Source organism: Suricata suricatta, chromosome 14, assembly GCF_006229205.1.
Source record: "Suricata suricatta isolate VVHF042 chromosome 14, meerkat_22Aug2017_6uvM2_HiC, whole genome shotgun sequence".
Classification (NCBI taxonomy): Eukaryota; Metazoa; Chordata; class Mammalia; order Carnivora; family Herpestidae; genus Suricata; species Suricata suricatta.
This window is the reverse complement of record NC_043713.1, coordinates 13,308,598-13,326,505: the sequence shown is the minus strand read 5'-3', so window position 1 is coordinate 13,326,505 and position 17,908 is coordinate 13,308,598. Positions and strand designations below refer to the sequence as shown.

Sequence of the window (17,908 nt, the reverse complement as noted above, 5' to 3'; positions counted from 1 at the left end):
GTGCTGTTTTCAGTAGGTACCGCATGGTTTGCCAAGTTTTTAATTGTATTGCATTAAAATTGCTCTGTCGATTTTATTCAAAATAAGTAAGAGCCTTCAATTTAAGGTGGAAGTTGGGTCTTTAAAGGTAAAAGTAACAGACATTTTCACGAGTATTTTTTAAATCAAGAGCATGGGCATTGTCTTTCCTGGCACGATTTTTCCCTGATTTTTTTCTCCTCCTCTTCTTTCTCCATGAAGGTTTTTTCCCCTGGCCTTTGTCGCCTCGTCTTCTCCTCTCTAATTGCTTTCCCGTCATTCTGTCCTTCAGACGGCTGTCTAATTAACCGTAGTGTCCGGCTCTGTCACTCCCCATGTCTCCACTTTGCCTGTTACCTGTAATGTGGATTCCTTGTCCACCTCTTCCTTCTTCCTCCCTGCTTGGGCTTCATTGTCCGGCCCTTTCTCGTGAGGTTGGACCCAATGCCTTCAAGCCAAACGGACCGACGCCACGTTTCTGTGCTCCCTCACTTCAGTTCCTCCCCGAGGGTATTGCTTGCCACACTTTAGCTGTACCTTTGTCAGGAAGTCATGTCTGATCCTTGAGTAGAATGTGTTTCCACTCATTCAAGGCATACTGCCATCATAAACATTCCAGATTCTTCTATTTGGGTTACATGTTTTTCCTCTCAAGTTGGTTATTATCCTACGGAGAGCAGGAATCTTCATCCTCTGTCATCCCACCATACCTGACTTGCTTACTACATTTGGTGAATGAATTTCAGAACTCTGGCTTCTGCTTTGTGGGAAACATCCTCAATTTGCACATTTTAAATCCTTATCTCTGAATGTGTCACTTCACGTTTTTGTAACACGTGGCGCAAGCCACTGCTCTCTTCGCTTAGTTGCACTGGTTCTCCTTTTGTTGCTGGAGCTCTTAGCTTTTTCCTTCCTGAGAGCCTTTGTCATCCCCAGCCCAGCTCTGGAACAGTCGTCCCCGGACCATGGCACAGCTCACATGTCTTCAACTCCTGAGCTGGCTCAACCACAGCCTCCCGTGAAGTCCTTCCCAGCCCCCTTCCGACGTGCCATCCCGCTCCTGCACCACGCCCTGCTCGTGGTCTCTGGAGTCCTGATCGCTGATGGGATTCTTACCTACGCATTTGTTGTGATGGCTCTCACGCGCTGTGCCCTGACCTCAGCCAGCAGAGACTTCGGCTTTCTTGTCCCCTCTTGTGTCCCGTTCACTCAGGACAGGGTCTCACATAAGTAGCTGCTCAACAAACTTGAATAATTAAAAAACATTTAAAAGATGTGCCAGTTAATAAGGATATTTGTTTTAAGGGTTAGTAGATACGATTTTGTATCGGTTCTTAAATATCTCATTAATCGTTGTATGATTGCTTGGTGAGACTTAGGTATCTGCACAGTTCGATTGTCTGCTTGGCTCAGATAATTGTCACGTAGACATTAATGGTGGGCTGCCATCAAGGCCATGGAATTCAAAGTACCTAAGAGGTAAAGTGGCATAATAGATGGCAGTCTGGCCCTTCTGCTCACTAGGGTCACATCTAAGTACATTAACCATTTTGAGTTTTAGTTCCTCCATCTGAAATTGGAGGTAGATATGCCCCCCACATTTTAATAGGATTTTAAAGAATTGAGATAAAGATGAAATCTCTTTATAAGCCATAAATCCCCATAAAAATACACTATAGTACCTACCAAAGAGGGGCAGTAAACTCTAGTTATTTCTCCGAAGAATTTATGTGTAATAAGTTTCAGGAAGTACAATTTTTTACCTTTCTTAGCATATAGATTTATACCATCAAAGTGTCATCTTAGAGTCCTGCAGCTTTTCCCTTTTGAAAAATTACTAAAATATAGTCGTATTTTTAAAGACAGCTTTTTTAAAAAAAAAACCATGCGATTTGAAAGGAATTATTAAAAAGTTTTTTGAGTAGAATATGTCAATGTACAGTTAATTTTAACAATTTTGAAGAAATTCTGACAATGCCAGATGCACTTTATATTTCTAATTGTTAATCTTAATAAAATTTAAAGCCCTTTGTTTTATACATGGCTTTTTTCCAGCCGGTTCCCGCCTAAGAAATAACCATATAATATGTGTGTTTTTTTTAAATCAGGTAAATTGGTCTGATCTTTCAGTCACAACAGTAACAAAAACCCACCAAGAACTACAGGAATTTCTACTGAAGGTAAAAATATAGATTTTGTTGTTAAAATGATTTTTACGTACTATATAGAATCCCAAAACCTCAGTATCAAAACAGACACCAGGCAGATTTAACCACATATATAAAGGGTTGACTTAAAACTCTCTGTTGCCTGCAGAAAATGTCATGTGATTCTAAATGTAAGTTTTTCTTACATTACTGATATAAGCAAACTAAGGATTTTCCGCATTAAAAAAAAAAAATGGAGCCTTATTCCGGGTCCTCGCCGAGGTAGACCTGTGGATGGTGGCTGTTTGCGGGGGCACTTCCTGCGGAAGGCTGTGGTCGCACGACCCGTGCCGGCTGGTTAGACTTTGTTGTGGCCCTTCGGCCGCCTCCAGGGACCTCTCTAAACACGTGTCCGCTGATTCCTTCTTTGAGTTGCGGCTTCCCCCAGTGACTGGCTCTCCAGGGTACTGTGAGCAAGGGATCGTGGAAACCTCTTACGCAGACCCGTAGAAGTGAAAGGTGTCTTTGGTCATTTTGTTCAAACTCTTGCCTGTTTCTTCGATGCTAATTTCCTGTTACTGAAGTGTGGATGGATAGAGCTAAGTATTAAAAAGAGGAAACAGGTTTAAATGGTTCACCAGTACATTTACTATTTTACGATAAGTACATTTTAACATTTGTCGCTAATGAGATAAAACAGAAAGTCCAGAAACAGGACATTTACTAACTTGGGTCAAGGTGTGATGTAGCTATTAAACTTATAACATCTGCGATTTTCATGACAGTGCTGGTTTGTAAGTCTTGGGTCTCCATTCTCAAAGCTGAAAGAAACTCTTCGTGCCCAGCCTGCGCAGCTACGAACAGTGTGGTGGGTGCTGGCTCCACGGAGGACGTAGTTTGATGGACTGGGGACAGCGTGAATGTTTTTCTGTAGCTCGTTTTAAACTGGGCCCTCTTGGTTCAGGGCTGAGAACTCTTGCTACCTTCTGGGATGGTGACCTAAGTGCATGTGAAGATGGGGGGAGGGTCATCGATTGCCGCTTGCGGAAGGTTATACGCTTGTGACCAGCTGGCAGTAGACAGCGTGAGGAGGAAGGAGAGCGAGCGACGGGAGCACTGTCTTCCAGAGACAAGGAGAAGCTGGCTCCCGGCTCGCAGTCTGCCTGTCGAAGAGATCTGGGAGGGCTGCCCTGTGCCACGGCCACGCAGGCGCTTCCAAAATCTCTTCTGTTTATATCAGCCATCTCAGTAGGATGAATCCATCGAGGTGGAAGGGCCAGTAGTCAGGGACAGGTGTCATTTGGGTCAGAGAGCAGTGTGCTTCGTTTCTTCTTCTTTCTTGCGTTGCCCTTCCTGTGACAGAACTTAATGCTCGAGGCTAAGTGTGCAGGGATGTAGAGCTAAGGCCCAACTGCCTGGCTGTGTGGGGCCAGCGCCGCCGCCGCCAAGGCCAGTTACCTCCTGTGTTAGGGTGGGGATGCTACCAGCCTGTCCCGACAGAAGGAGAGAGCACGTGCCCGGCTGCCAGCCGGGGGCCTGGCCCCAGGCAGAGTCTCTCCTCTTGGGTATCCCGAAGCTTCGGCTGGTTCTTTGTCTTGACAGATTTCATTTTGTCAGTCCTGCAATTTTTCTGAAAGCTTAAGCGCTTTAAAAAAAGACAGCCCCCAATACCGGCTTCACTCTTCAGAATCATGGTTATGAGCCTCCCAGTTAGCTGACATTTGAATATAGAATTTTTCTGAAGTAGGACAGATGCCTTATCAAGTTACATGAGATAATTGGCAACGTTGTGTACTTCCAGAGACGGATTGCCTATCACAAAATACCCTCTCAAGTCTGTCATATCTCCTTCCTCTTTTACCTTCCTTTTAAAATCATCTACAAACGTTAAGAGCAAAAAGTGTCCTTTTGACGACCCATACGGACTAACAACCTTTAACTCTTGTAGATGCTGTTTAACCGCACTTAACTGTTTGCTATAATGTGGAAGAGTGAGTTTGAGGTCAGTGCTTTCCTGTCCCCTTGCCCCATGTATGTGGCAGCCTCTGTCCTCGCATCCAAGCCCCCTTCCCCCGCTGCTGCTCAGAAATGGCATCTGACACCTGTCTGCTTCTCACCGTGAGAATGGTAGTACTTGTTTCATCTTCTGCTGCCGTGGCCAGAGCCTGAAATGGTACCCAGGACAGGGTTGGGATTTGAATATTTGTCGATTGAATGAATGAGTGGTGAATGAGAAGAGTTACAAAAAGCGAGTTGTAATGGGGTTTTGTAGATGGTTCTCTGTTAGGCCTCAGCATTTTTAGAAAGAAGCTTGTAATGGCGAGGAGAAAACCTTTTGGCAGGCTGAGCTGGGGCCCGGAGCCGGGAGGCTGGGTCCTGGAAGGAAGACTGAGAGGTGAGGAAATTCAGAAGGGCCTAGAATAGAAGAGACATGATTTAAAGCTGTATTTTTAGCAAATATGCCTTCCTCTAGGACTGGAAATAGTCCTTGGAAATGGAAGATAAAAACCACTTGAAAATAAAGCATTTTGCAAATACTGATGATGCATATCCGCACTTGACCCCGTCACGTGAACAGTCATTGACTAGGTGAAAATTTATATACTCTTGCCTTCCTGCACTCAGAAGAACCGTCCGTGATTTGATAGTGGAAACGGACTTCTCTGCTGAAGCTGGTTTTTTGGCTGTATACAGATGCTCAGGAAATGTGTTTCAAATGGGCAGTATGAAGTAGGCTTAGTGTCCTTCATCTATATGAAAATAGTATTAAGGTGTAAATATTGAGATTATCATTTCTTTGGGAAATGTGTAGATGCAGAACTTGTTTCTTCCTGTTAGTGATCAGAGGACATGCTCTCCACAGCAGTGCGTGGCCAGCAGGACCCCCAGCCTTACCAGGCCGTAAAGATCCAGGAAGAGCTTTCATTCTGACAAAGCATCTTGACGCCATAGTCTCACTACCTAAAATTAGTAATACTTTATGCTGTCATTGTTAAATTTTCCGTTTCGGAATTGCTGATTCAAAATGTTCATTTGTCAAAAGAATACCTGCTTTGGGTTCTCCAGTTAAAGTTCAACATGTAAACTGACAATTTGTGTAGATTATTCTATTCCTGCAGCGGTTTTGATGCCGTGTGAATGGTTCCACTCTTAATGTTAGTGACAGTGCCAGTGATTCAGGAGTCCATTGTGAAGACTGTCAGAAGGCAAGTCTGAAACATCAGAAAGCTAAATTTATAAATCAATTTATTAGGAATTTCAAAAAGTTAGTTAATAGACAGAATGACTTAAATTTTGTTTTTAAACAAAAACTTTCTTGGCCGAGCAGTGATTTGTGCATGCGCACGTGTGTGTGTGTGTGTGTGTGTGTGTGTGTGTGTGTGTGTGTGTGTGGGTATGTGGTTTCCAGTCCATTGCTCTGAGGGCACCTTCATCGTGTTGAGGGAAAGTTTACTAATCCTTCAATTAGTGCTTTTTACTAATTTATGTACTTTTCACCCCATCTTTCACACCCACTTCTTTATTTGGTGCTTAGTGCTGGTGGTCTGACGTTGCCTGGGATTCAGATGTGAAACTGGAGGCACCAAGGTGATAACTATAAATGCAGGGCTAACACTCTACAGAACACTGCTTGAGGACTAAAATAATTGTATCCACGCTATGCAGAATGTTCCATTTAACTGAAGAAGCGTGGTGTGGGTGCCACTGTTGTGTGGTGAGGGGCGTGCGGGTGTGTCCCGGATGCACACTGATTGCTGCCGGGGTTATTCTGCACACAGGGCATTTGCGGAGCCCCGACGCACGCCCCAAAGGCGGAAGACTGTTCTAGTAGAAAGATCTGTGCTGCTTCAGTACGGGGCCCATGTCATGAAGATTTAGAGAGGAGCTGCTTTGGGGTGATTACTGAGCTGGTTTGTAACGCACTTAGCAGTCAGTGAGAAACTGAACATTGGCCTCGCCCTTTTTCTTTTCTAGCTCCCAAAGGAAGTGTCTTCGGAGACTTTTGATAAGACCATCCTAAGAGCCCTGAATCAGGGTTCACTGAAGAGGGAAGAACGGCGACATCCTGACCTAGAGCCCATCCTAAGGTAACAGTTTACCTGACGCTGTCGCCGCAGCGTCACAGACAGGTTCGTGGGCAGCAGAAGACTTAGAATGGAGTTTAAGGGAGATGACAAGAATTTCTTTTTCTGTGGAGTACTTTTTAAAATGGACGTTTTAATCCGTGTGTTATTTAGGTTTAGACCCACAGCAGGAAGCATCAAACTAATTACTTCTATCATTGGACTCTTCGGCTCTCTGGTATCAGGAATAATTGCTTCTAAAATCTGCAGACATTCAGTGAACGTCCTGATTTTCTCCATAAAATATTTATTGAAAGGATTTCTTGCCCAAGAGCTTGGCTCGGCAAATGTTCTTTGTTTTAAGTTGTCAAGTACGAAAGAAGATCAGGCTGACGGGTTGGAAAGGAAGGGAGACGACTGCTTCCTGCCCACCCGCTCGTCTGCCCAGCGGCGAGCTCACCGTGGTGACAGCTCGGGTGGCCGTGCGTGTCTGCGGGCTGAGGCCCGGGGGCGGTCGGTCCCCAGAGCACCCCGCATGCCGGGGCTTGAGGAGGTGAAGACTGGCGAGCGCAGCGGCGGCCTGGGGGCCTGGGCGGCCCGGGTGGGTGTGGGTGTGGTAAATGTACTTGTTTCATGATGGGAAGTTGAAGGATCTGCCTGATGGCTTGTAGTTCTTCCTAAAGTAATTGTCTGCGTAAGAGTGGAATATGGGGGATGGGGGAGCGCGGGGGGGGGGGCGATCAGGTGTTTGAGAGCGGAAGGGACGCACACGGTGGTTCTATGGGGCTGTGAGGAACAGCCCGGTAAAGGAAACCCCGCGAGGCCGCCAGGTTTGGAGCCCCCTGAGCAGCAGTAAGTGATCGTGGTATCGGTCTGCCCTGTCGGCATTTCAGGTTCAAGTGTTAGGAAAGCAGGTGGTTGGATAAGGACGCGCTTGGATGTGATGAAGGGACAGGTGGGGCAGGGGACTTCAGGGAAGCGTGCAGTTTTTAAAGAGGGCCACATTCGCAGAGTGGAGATTGGGGAGTCTGACCGTAGAGGGAGGCGCAGCTGGAGAGGAGGCGACGCGGGAGCAAGGAGGGAGGGGGCGGACAGAGTCTAGTTGAAATTAGCTGAAGTGTCTGGGTTAGGGGGTTCTGAGGTGATTATGAGAGGTTGGGGTGTGGTCCCCGCAGTTGTTGGTTAATTGTTGCACTTGCCCCTCTCTGAGGGCTTCCCTTTAGGAGACAGAAATTAAGGTGTAATGGCCAAGGAAGCAAATGCCTTTTTATTGGGAACTTACAGTTATTAGTAAGTAAAATAAGCACAAGCAGTGTTGGAACACGTATGGCTTCGGGTCAAGGCTAAAGTGGGACCTGCTGTCTGCCCTTGAGGTGGTCTGAGATGGCCCAGTGCCGGCGCCCTGCTGAGGCAGAGGGGAGCAGATGGGTGTCGTAGTGTGGCGACCCTCCCCCTGCCCCCACCCCTGTGGGGGGACCCACAAGCCTTCTCAGGACGGGGTGGGGCTGCTGTTTGCTCCTCCGTGGAGAGAAGCCGGAATCTGGGAAGGAGAGTGTGTTCATTGTGTGACAAGATCCAGGATGTGCGTGTGGAACTAAGTGACTAGAATAGAGAGGAGCTGGAAGATGTCACTGGGGAAAGGCAGCCACGCAAAGTGCTCCGAGGGCTTGCTGGTCACCCACGTGGAGTCTGACGTCCCCGTGGAACATGGGGGGGTGGAAGAGAGAGGCAGGGGCACGCTGAGTACGAACAGGGAAACACGACCGGAAGGCAGGTGCATGAGCACAGCCAGACCCCAGGCCTAGTGGACCTTTTCGAATAAGGAGGTGCAGACCCGTTCGTCAAAGAGCCCGGGTATGTGGGGCCTCTCAGAGGGCACGGCGGCCGGTTCACACGAGACCGGTGAGAGTGGGAGACGGCGGGAAGGAGGAGCTGGTTGAATTCCCGGGTCTCCTGTGCGCCTCAGGAGTCATGGGCTTACGCATCCCCGGGGAAGTTGTGAAGGTGCAGGCTCTTCCTCCGAGGTCTCGCTGGAGGGGGCACTGTCCTGGGATCCCAGGGGTGCGGGAGACATGCGTGGTCCGTGGGACGCGCGTTGAGTAGCGGGCCTCAAAGGATGCTGAGCACTCGGGCTGCTGCCTCCGACCTGGCCCCGGAGGAGGAGGAGCTTCTCCAGCTGTGATCCCTGGGGGGCGGGGGGAAGGGGCGTCGGGCACCGTGGGCTTGCTGGTCTGCACCCGGGAGGTGGTGAGGATGGGACTAGGGAGCGGCAGAGTGCGCAGCTGAGCGCCTCCAGGAGCAGGTCGCTGTGCGCCTGGGTTCCAGCCCGCTGCCGGCCTCATTGCGACCAGGGCCCTTCCCTGGCCCGACGTCCCCTGGCTGACTGGTAGCGGTTCTCTTCCTCCTGCTCCAGTTCCGAGCCATGGGCTGCAATCTAGTCTTCACTGTTTCCAGAGTGCCCCGTGCAGAGTCATTCCGTTTATTTCTGTCAGTCTGACGCTGCACAATGTACAACATTTTGGAAACAGAAGAGTAATGAAAAGATGGCAATTATTCAAATAACTTAATTTTGGCCTTTTTAAATTTTTCCTTTTTATTTTGTCTATAATATTAGATATGCAGTTTTCTATCCTATGTTTCTTCTCAGATTTTAAGCATTTTATATTTAATTCTTCAAGATTATTTAGAGAGGCTACAGAGTATTTCCCCCATCTGGCTGTACATACACTCCTCTGATTCTTTCTCTGTTTTGGGGATGAAAGGCCATTTTCTGGGGTGTTTTCCTTCCTAAAAATAAATTTTTGACCATTTTTGTGCCTAAAACATTTTCCAGATTTATGATTACTGAAGAGAGATTTTTTTTTGAAATTGATTTACTGATTTAAAGAATAGGGTCCTTTTTTAGGATTCCTGATAACACACATACATATATATTTTTTTATGGAAAAGTTATGTAAGTTATATTCTTAATGTTTGAACTTCCTTGTCTATCACAGCCTGACTGGCTTTGAGTATCACTTAACAAATATTTGCTAATTTGACAGGTGAGTGATTATCTCATTGGCTTAATTTTCATTTCCCTTATTAGTGAAATTCAGTATCTTCTTATAAGTTCAGCCATTTTTATATTTTGAAAGATTGTCCTTTATCAATATATCTTTGTGAATATTAGTGGTTTTAGATTTTTAACAACTTCAGTAATATTGAATTTTTCAGTTAATGATGGTTTTTTTTGTTTGTTTGTTTATTTTGTGAGAGACCAAGAGCAAGCAGGGGAGAGACAGACAGGGAGACAGAATCCCAAGCAGGCTCCACGCCGGCAGTGCAGACCTGATGCAGGGCTCGAACTCACGAACTGTGAGATCGTGACCTGGGCTGAAGTCAAGAGACACTTAACTGACTGAGCCACAGGCTCCCAGTTAGGGATGATTTTTTTTTTTTTTAATGTTTATTTTTGAGAGAGAGACAGAGAGAGAAAGCAAATATGAGTGGGGCAGGGACAGAGAGAGAGAGGAGACTCAGAATCTGAAGCAGGCTCCAGGCTCCAAGCTCTCAGCACAGAGCCCAATGTGGGACTCGAATTCACAAACCATGAGATCACAACCTAAGCCGAAGTCGGACACTTTACCGACTGAGCCACCCAGGTGCCCCAGTGATGATTTTTTAATAAAATATTATTTTAGGTCTGTCAGTCTTTGTTTCTATGTTTCTGTTTATCTCTTCACTAATAGAAAGTCATTCCTAGATTGTTTGTTAAATGTTAGGTACATCTCGACATGGGGGGAAAGTTAGGCTGGATCTGTATGTTATTCATTACATCTAAGTTAACTCTAGATGGCTCAGAGATTTAAATGCAAGAAGGGAAACATGGAATTTATAATATGTGTATGAAAAAATTTTTACTAAGCATCACATAATACCTAGAAACCATTAAAAATGGAAATTTATTAAAAAATCAAATTTCTGCATAGGTTAAAGAAGAAAATATACAATAAACAAAGTGAAGACAAACCTCAATTTCAGGGGAAAAATCCTGGTCATAACTTTTTTCTTATTAAAAAAATATCCTAAAAATCAGTAAGATAACGAAAACTAATAGTCCAAAGCAAGGGAAAAAATGGGAGCATATCTAAACAAACAGCACAGAGAAACTGGGCTTTGAGGCAAATGAAAAGCTGCTCATAATCAGAAATATAAATTAAAACCTTGAATTTTAATTTTTTTAGGTGGCTACTGTATTTAAAAACTTTTTTAATTTAACATTTTTCTGAAATGAAGGGCACCTGGGTGGCTGAGCTGGTTGAGCGTCCAACTTCGGCTCAGGCCATGAACTCGCAGTCGGTGGGTTCGAGCCTGTGGTGGGCTCTGTGCTGACAGCTCCGAGCCTGGAGCCCGCTTCCGATTCTGTGTCTCCTCTCTGCCCCTCCCCTGCTCATGCTCTGTCTCTCTCAACAATAAATAAACATTAAAATTAAAAATAAATTCCTAAATTTAGTTTTAATTGAAGTATATGGTTGACATACAGTATTGTGTTAGTTTCAGGTATGTGACAGTGATTTGACACTTATGTACAGTGTGCTTCCCACAAAATGTGCGGCTACCATCTGTCACCATACAAAGTCATTACAGTATTAGTGGCTCTAGTCTGTGCTGTACTTTTCATCCCGTGACTTATTTTATAACTGGAAGTTTGTACCACTTAGTCTCCTGTGCCTATTTCCCATCCCTTTACCCCCACCCCTTGGCAACCACCAGTTTGTTCTCTGTATTTGAACCTGTTTCTGTTGGTTTGTTCATTTGCTTTTTAGATTCCACATATAAGTGAAATTATATAGTCCTTGTCTTTTTCAGGCTTATTTCACTTAATATAATACCCTCTAGGTGCATCCATGTTGTCCCAAATGGCAAGATGGCATTATTTTTTTAATGGCTTAGTAATATTCCATTGTGGACACGATGTCTTTGTTCATCTGTTGAGGGACACTTGGGGTGCTATTTGGAATAAGGCTGCAAGAAATACAGGGGTGCATGTATCTCTTCAAATTAGCGTTTTCATTTTCTTTGGCTAAATAACCAGAAGTGGTATAACTGGATTGTATGATATTTCTATTTTTAATATTTTAAGGCACCTCCATACTGTTTTCCATTACTGTTTTCTGCAGTGGCTGCACCAGTTTACATTCCCACCAACAGTGCGTAATGGTTTCCTTTTCTCCACATTCTCATTAACACTCGTTATTCTTGTCTTTTTGATACTAGCCATTCTGACTGGCATAGGATGATATCATTGGTTTTGATTTGCATTTCCCTGATAAATAGTGATGTTGAACATCTTTTCATGTGTCTGTTGCCATCAGTATGTTTCCTTTGGGAAACATATGCTCAGGTCCTCTGCCCATTTTTAATCAGATTGTTTGTAGGGTTTTTTTGGTGTTGAGTTCTAGAAGTTCTTAATATATTTTGGTTATTAGCCCCTTATCGGATATATCATTTGCAGGTTTCTTCACCCATTCTGTGGGCTGCCTTTTCATTTTGTTAATGATTACTTTTGCTGTGCATAAGCTTTACTTTTTAAGTTTATTTATTAGTTTTGGGAGAGAGTGAGTGAGAGAGTAGGGGAGGGACAGAGAGAGAATCTCAAGCAGGCTCGACACCAGCAGCGCTGAGCCTGATGTGGGGCTCAAACCCGTGAACCTTGAGCTCATGACCTCAGCTGAAACCAGGAGTCAGATGCTTAACCTACTGAGCCATCCAGGTGCCCCTGTGCAAAAGCTTTTTATTTTGATGTAGTTCCAGTAGTTTACTTTTGCCTTTGTTTCCCTTGCCTGAGGGAAGAAAAATACTGCTAAGGCCAGTGTCCCAAGAGTTTACTGCCTGTGTTTTCTTTCAGAAGTTTTATGGTTTTCTATCTCACATTTAGGTCTTTAATCTGTTTTCAGTTTATTAAACTCCAATTTTTGTGTATGGCTTAAGAAGGTGGTGTCATTTTATTCTTTAGAACAAAGCTGTGCAGTTTCCCAGTGCTGATTATTGAGGAGACTGTCTATGTCCTGTTGTGTGTTCTTGCCTCCCTTGTCATGGATTAGTCGGAGTTTATTTCTGGGCTCTCTGTTCTGTTCCATTGGTCTGTGCATCTGTTTGTGCCAGTGCCATACTGTTTTGATTACTTAGCTTTGTAATATAGTTTGAAATCTGGGCTTATGATACTTCTAGCTTTGTTCTTCTTTCTCAAGTTTGCCTAGGTTGTTTGGGGGTTTTGTGGTTCCATATACATTTTAGTAGGATTTGTTTTATTTCTGTGAAGAACACTATCGGATGTGGGATTGCTTTGGATCTGTAGTATGGACATTTTAATAATAATAATTCTTCTAATCCACGAACATGGACTATCCGCCCATTTATTTGTATCATCTCTGTCTTACAGTTTTCAGAGTACACGTTTTTTACCTCCCATGTGCTTCTGTTTAACCTGTTGAATTTGGGGGTGCCTGGGTGGCTCAGTCAGTTAAGCCTCCGGCTTTGGCTCAGGTCAGATCTCACGTTCGTGGGTTCGAGCCCCGCATCGGGCTCTGTGCTGACGGCCAGCTCAGAGCCTGGAGCCTGCTTCAGATTCTGTGTCTCCTTCTCTCTCTGCCCCTCCCCCTCTCATGCTCTGTCTCTCTCTGTATCAAAAATAAATAAAACATTAAAAAATATTTTAACCTGTTGAATTTGCAAAGATGTAGAAGTTTGGCAGGTGCTCTTGGCCAGTTATGTAAACCAATAAAATTTCTATGGAAAGCTGTTGGGCGATATCATACCTGAAGGGCAGATAACCGTTGACCACTTCCACTTCTAGTAATTTGTCATACAAGTGTATTCCCACGGTATGCAAAGATGAATGTTTCAAGATGTTTACTGTTGTAATTTTTGACTAGAATAAACTAGGAACAGCTAGATGTTGATGGAGACTTGGCTAACTCAGGGGCATTAATTCGCTGGAATACCGTGTGGCCCGACTGAAAACAATGGAGAACGAGAGCAGGGGGAGAACAGTGAACAGAATGTCTGTTTTCAAGGATATGTGCATGTTTGTGTGCAAAGATTACCTCTGAAAAAATATGCGGTAAGAGAGCAGAGCAGCTGGGGAAGAAGAGGGCCTCTGGGAGGAGGAGGAGCAGGCTGGCTGGTCACTTGGTCACTGTTGAGTTTGGGCCACATAGGTCACTTCTTTAAAAAAGCTTGAAGCTATCCGTCTTTTGAAACACGATCAATGTACTTTTTGTTATTTTATTGTTCCTTTCATCATTTGGATTTATTTTGTTATACCAATGAAGTCAGGATCTAAATCTATATTTCTTAAGCATTTTATTATTTTTTAGTGTTTTATTTTTGAGAGAGAGAGAGAGACAGACAGTGTGAGCAGGGGAAGGTCAGAGAGAGAGGGAGACACAGAATCTGAAGCAGGCTGCATGCTCTGAGCTGTCAGCACAGAGCCTGATGCGGGGCTCGAACCCACGAACTGTGAGATCATGACCTGAGCCGAAGCCAGACACTTAGAAGACTGAACCACCCAGGCACCCCTATTTTTCTGTGCAAACAGGAGTTGATTCTTTCCTCTATTACTGACTTCCTACATTCTTAGATATGTAACCTGTTACTGGATTTTTCCTTCCAACAATCTCATTCTCGTTCCAGAATCACTTTTTAGCTATTAGAACGTCATAGTTTGTTCGTAGGTGAGAGATCTGGTTTCCCTCCCTCTGGCACTATTTCTGAAATACGCTTCCATGTTCTCAGATAGTTATTATCCAGCTTCAACCGATCTGTTAAAACTGGATGCACGTGTGCTCTGGGAGATGTGCTGAACTATGGCTCCGGTCTCAGGAGTACCAGTGTCTAGGTTCTTTCAGGACTGTGACTTTCCAAGAGTGATCATCAGTTCCTGTCCTCTTTCTCCCCTCTTCTCCTAAACACAGAAGTCCTAAAGCCACTTAGTGGGACAGAGCGAGGCAGCCGGCAGCAGCGGTTCTGGAGGGTGTGCCCTAATGGACTAGAAGAGGGACCCCAAGTGGAAGGACAGGGGTATGGTGCTGGGAGGTTGGCCCAGTGTTTCAGGGGGCACCTCCCTGCAAGGCGGCTGGCAGGACATCGGGCTCAGCTGGCGTCAGGCGGGCAGGGCAGCGGCGGGGACACGTTACTGCAGGGAGTTGACCTAATTAGTATATTAAGAATAGTGAGGACCGGGTCTCTCTGTTGGAGAAAGAAGTTACACTATAGAGAAGAAGAAAACCAGATCGGACCCTGAAGTGTCTGATTGGAATTGAAGATATTGCTGCACACTCATGATTTGGGGTATATGTAGAAATATACAGAAATAAATACGGTTGTGTGTGTACACATATATACCCAGGCTCTTCACAAAAGGGTCTGGGGGCACTTGGGTGGCTTCTTGGTTGAGCATCTGGCTCAGGTCATGATCTCCCTGTTTGTGGGTTCAAACCCTGTGTGTTGGTTTGTGAGCTGACAGTGTGGGGCCTGCTTGGGATTCTCTCTCTCCTTCTCTCTGCCCTTCTTCCACTCATTGTGCGCTCCCGCGCACGCTCTCTCTCACTCTCTCAAGTAAATATACATATAAAAAGAAGAAAGGAAGGAAAGAAAAGGTCTGGAAGCAGCCACAGACTGTAGCAGTGGGGATCCCTGGCGTTCAGAGCTGGACTTGTAACAGCGTTCTCCCCTAGGCACGGCGAGGGCTCCCGGGAGGCAAAGCTGATTGCTCGGCCAGGGCAGGAGAAGCGCGAGATGAGCCCGTTGTGCCCAATAGCAAGGAAGTGCTCAAAGAATGAAGTAGTTTGGTCAAGGACATAGTAGCCAGCTTGAAGGGGCTCCTAGTGGTCAAATCTGGAGCACATTGAACATCTAAATAAAGAAAACCGTAATATTGAATAAAGTAGGAAACCATGAGTCCATGTTAATGTAAGTAATAAATGAATAGATTGAACGTTTGAGGATATTTACACTATCAAAGTCCTTTCCCACAAAATAATGCTTATTGTTCATAAAGGGGGGAAGAGTGGCTTTAGAGTGGAGAAGCCGGACAGATGCCACTGAATCTCATCACTTGAACTTGGTGAGTGAGGGGCTCAGTCAGAATTACCACCCAGGAGGCCGTAGCAAAAGAACACAGCCTCAGCCCTGTGGTACTCCTGCTGCGAATCTAACACCCCGGACACGGCAGACACACCCACACTGTGACCATTCCACAAACTTCAGGGGCTGCCACCTTAACACCGTGAGGAGCTGTGGCAACAGCTGGGCCTTTGCGGTGGAAAGGACACTCGGGGATTAGCTGGCGGAACTTAAATGGGGTCTGAGGATTAAGTGTGAATTGATCAGCATTAGCATCTTGATATGATTGCAGGAGAAGGTCTGTGTGGGAAACGTCCTGTCTTGCCGGGTGTCGGGGCGTCAGAGAGGAGCTGTTCGTGGCTCAGAAATACAGTTCTTAACTACATCTGCAACTTTTCTAGAAGTTGGAGATTTTCAGAGGGGAAAAACTATGAAGGAGCCACTTTTAGAGGTTTGGCTCCTGGCCAAGATGACAAGTGTATGTCTGACTCCTTATTACAGCCTTTAGGGTTCTCAGTGATGATCACAGAGGCGTGCATGTATGCAGGTCCTTTATAAAGGTGTTATTGAAGCTGTTTGTGAAGACTGTAAAGGAAGGTGTGAGGCCAGAAATCCTGAGTTGCCCTTTCTCTAAATTCAGTCCCTAGGAATAGCCTTCATTAAAAATCTTACAAAACTTTTCAGAACTTTTCTGTGCACGTATGTACCTTTGATTTTATGTATTTGCGTATATTTCCTATTCTGTACAAAGTGAATTTTCCACTCCTTACTTTTCTGCCACCTACTCTTTTCATTAAATACACATACATGTACGCATTGGTACATGTACAAAGGTTGCTGCCTTTTGATTTGCTACATAATGTATATTTAGTTGTATCCTAGGTAACCAATGTGTTTTATGGCCATTTCCAGTCTAAATATTTTAAAGCTACTGCACACAGAATCACAGTAAATGTTCACATATGTTTCTTAACACATCTGATACATTTATCTATAAGAGAAATTTCTAGAATTGAAGTGGTCATAAATTGCTTGTTTTTTAATAAGGGATGTTTCCAAATTCTGAGGAGGTAGCAACACTCTTCTGTACCTCAGAAGCCATCGTGTATTTGTATCTCTATAACCTCAGCAGGCATACACCCTTCACCTCTTGTCTTTGCCAGTCTCTGAGAGGAAGACCTTCTCATTTTAGTCTGTATTTGGGTCTGTTTACTGTGTATTTGCACTTTCCTGTGCATGGCTTTTCCAGTCCTCCCCACTTTAATTGGTCTTGCCGATTTATGAGAGTTATTTGTTAGATTCAAGAAAGAAGCCTCGTTTGTTGCTATTTCTTGACCATGTGGACAGTTTAACTTCTTATATAGTTAGATTCATCAGTCTTTTCTTTAACCGTTTTAGAGTTTTATATCCTGCTTGGAAAGATTTTCCTCTTCAAAAATATTATTTTAAAAAATGGTTTATTTTCCAACATTTCTCTTAAAATTCTTTTGATTTGTGTGGCAAGCTTGTGGTCTCAACGGCACTAATAGGCTGTCAGGGCACCTCATTCTCAGTTTGCGAGTTTGTGAATTTTGTAGTAGAATGATTACCGTTAATGTCACTTAAGAAATATAGCAGTGATAAAGGGAGGGGTAATTGTACGTGAGAAATAGGAAACCAGTTTATACGAGAAGTAGAGATTGGGTTGATACAGGACACACTGCATAAGTACCATTCCAGATCCACTGTGCATTAGGAAAATGAAAATATGCCACTGAAATGTACATTGGGCAATTTCTGTCATGTCCGTATAGAGTCTTATTTTTCTTATTTAATATGTTAGCTTATAGCCAGTTTGATATTAAAATAAAAATAGGTATAATTGCTGTCTTGTGCTAATGCGTTGCTGAACCTTGACTTTGTATTCTCACTTCAAGCCGGTGCCTTTCTCTCCGTGTGGCTTAAATGTGTAGCTCTGTGTTCCCACAGCAAATATGCAGTTGGTTTTTGGAGTAGTAGTTGGTGCTCAGGCTGTCTCTTGGGACTCCTTCCTTGAATAAAGGTGTGTCTGGCTGTCTTTGGACCGGTTGGTTTGTAAGTGTAACTAAATGGATCATGAGGTTAGTAATGTGTGCAGACCTGGGGATTTCGATCAACTCCTCACTTCGTTTTCCGTACATCTCTTCATTTCCCGTACATCTCTTCATTTCCCGTTTGTCTTCCTGCTGAATGTTTATTTCCACGTTCGTGTACCAAGAAGCAATTTTGCCTGACATACAAGGTGATTTTGGTCCCTAAGGGTCATCTCTTGATAAGGTATTTAATGACTTTACAATTAATCTGAATGAAAGGCCAGGAACCTTGGGGAGAAATTTAAGAATTGAAAATGAGCATTTAAAGTGTTGACAAGGAATGGGGGAGGGTTCGTGTGTTGAGCAGGGTGACTGCTTTGGGTACTGTGTGAGCGTCACAACCTCGATGGGTTGGTAGTATTCCCTGTGAGGAAAATGGAGCTCAGAGGCGCAGTAGCTTATTTAGAGTAAAGCAGCTTTTAGCCTGGTTGAGCTGGTATCCAGATCCTTGAGGGAACTT

General features: G+C 44.5%; 1 protein-coding gene across 1 annotated transcript in view; it reads left to right on the top strand.

The window, feature by feature from the left end:
• Positions 1-17,908, top strand: part of ZCCHC2 (zinc finger CCHC-type containing 2) — a 58,338-nt gene that overhangs the window by 17,873 nt on the left and 22,557 nt on the right. The window contains exons 4-5 of the mRNA XM_029921752.1: positions 2,127-2,198; positions 6,141-6,253. Of these exons, the coding sequence (XP_029777612.1) occupies positions 2,127-2,198; positions 6,141-6,253 (185 nt within the window). The remainder of the gene's footprint in view (positions 1-2,126; positions 2,199-6,140; positions 6,254-17,908) is intronic.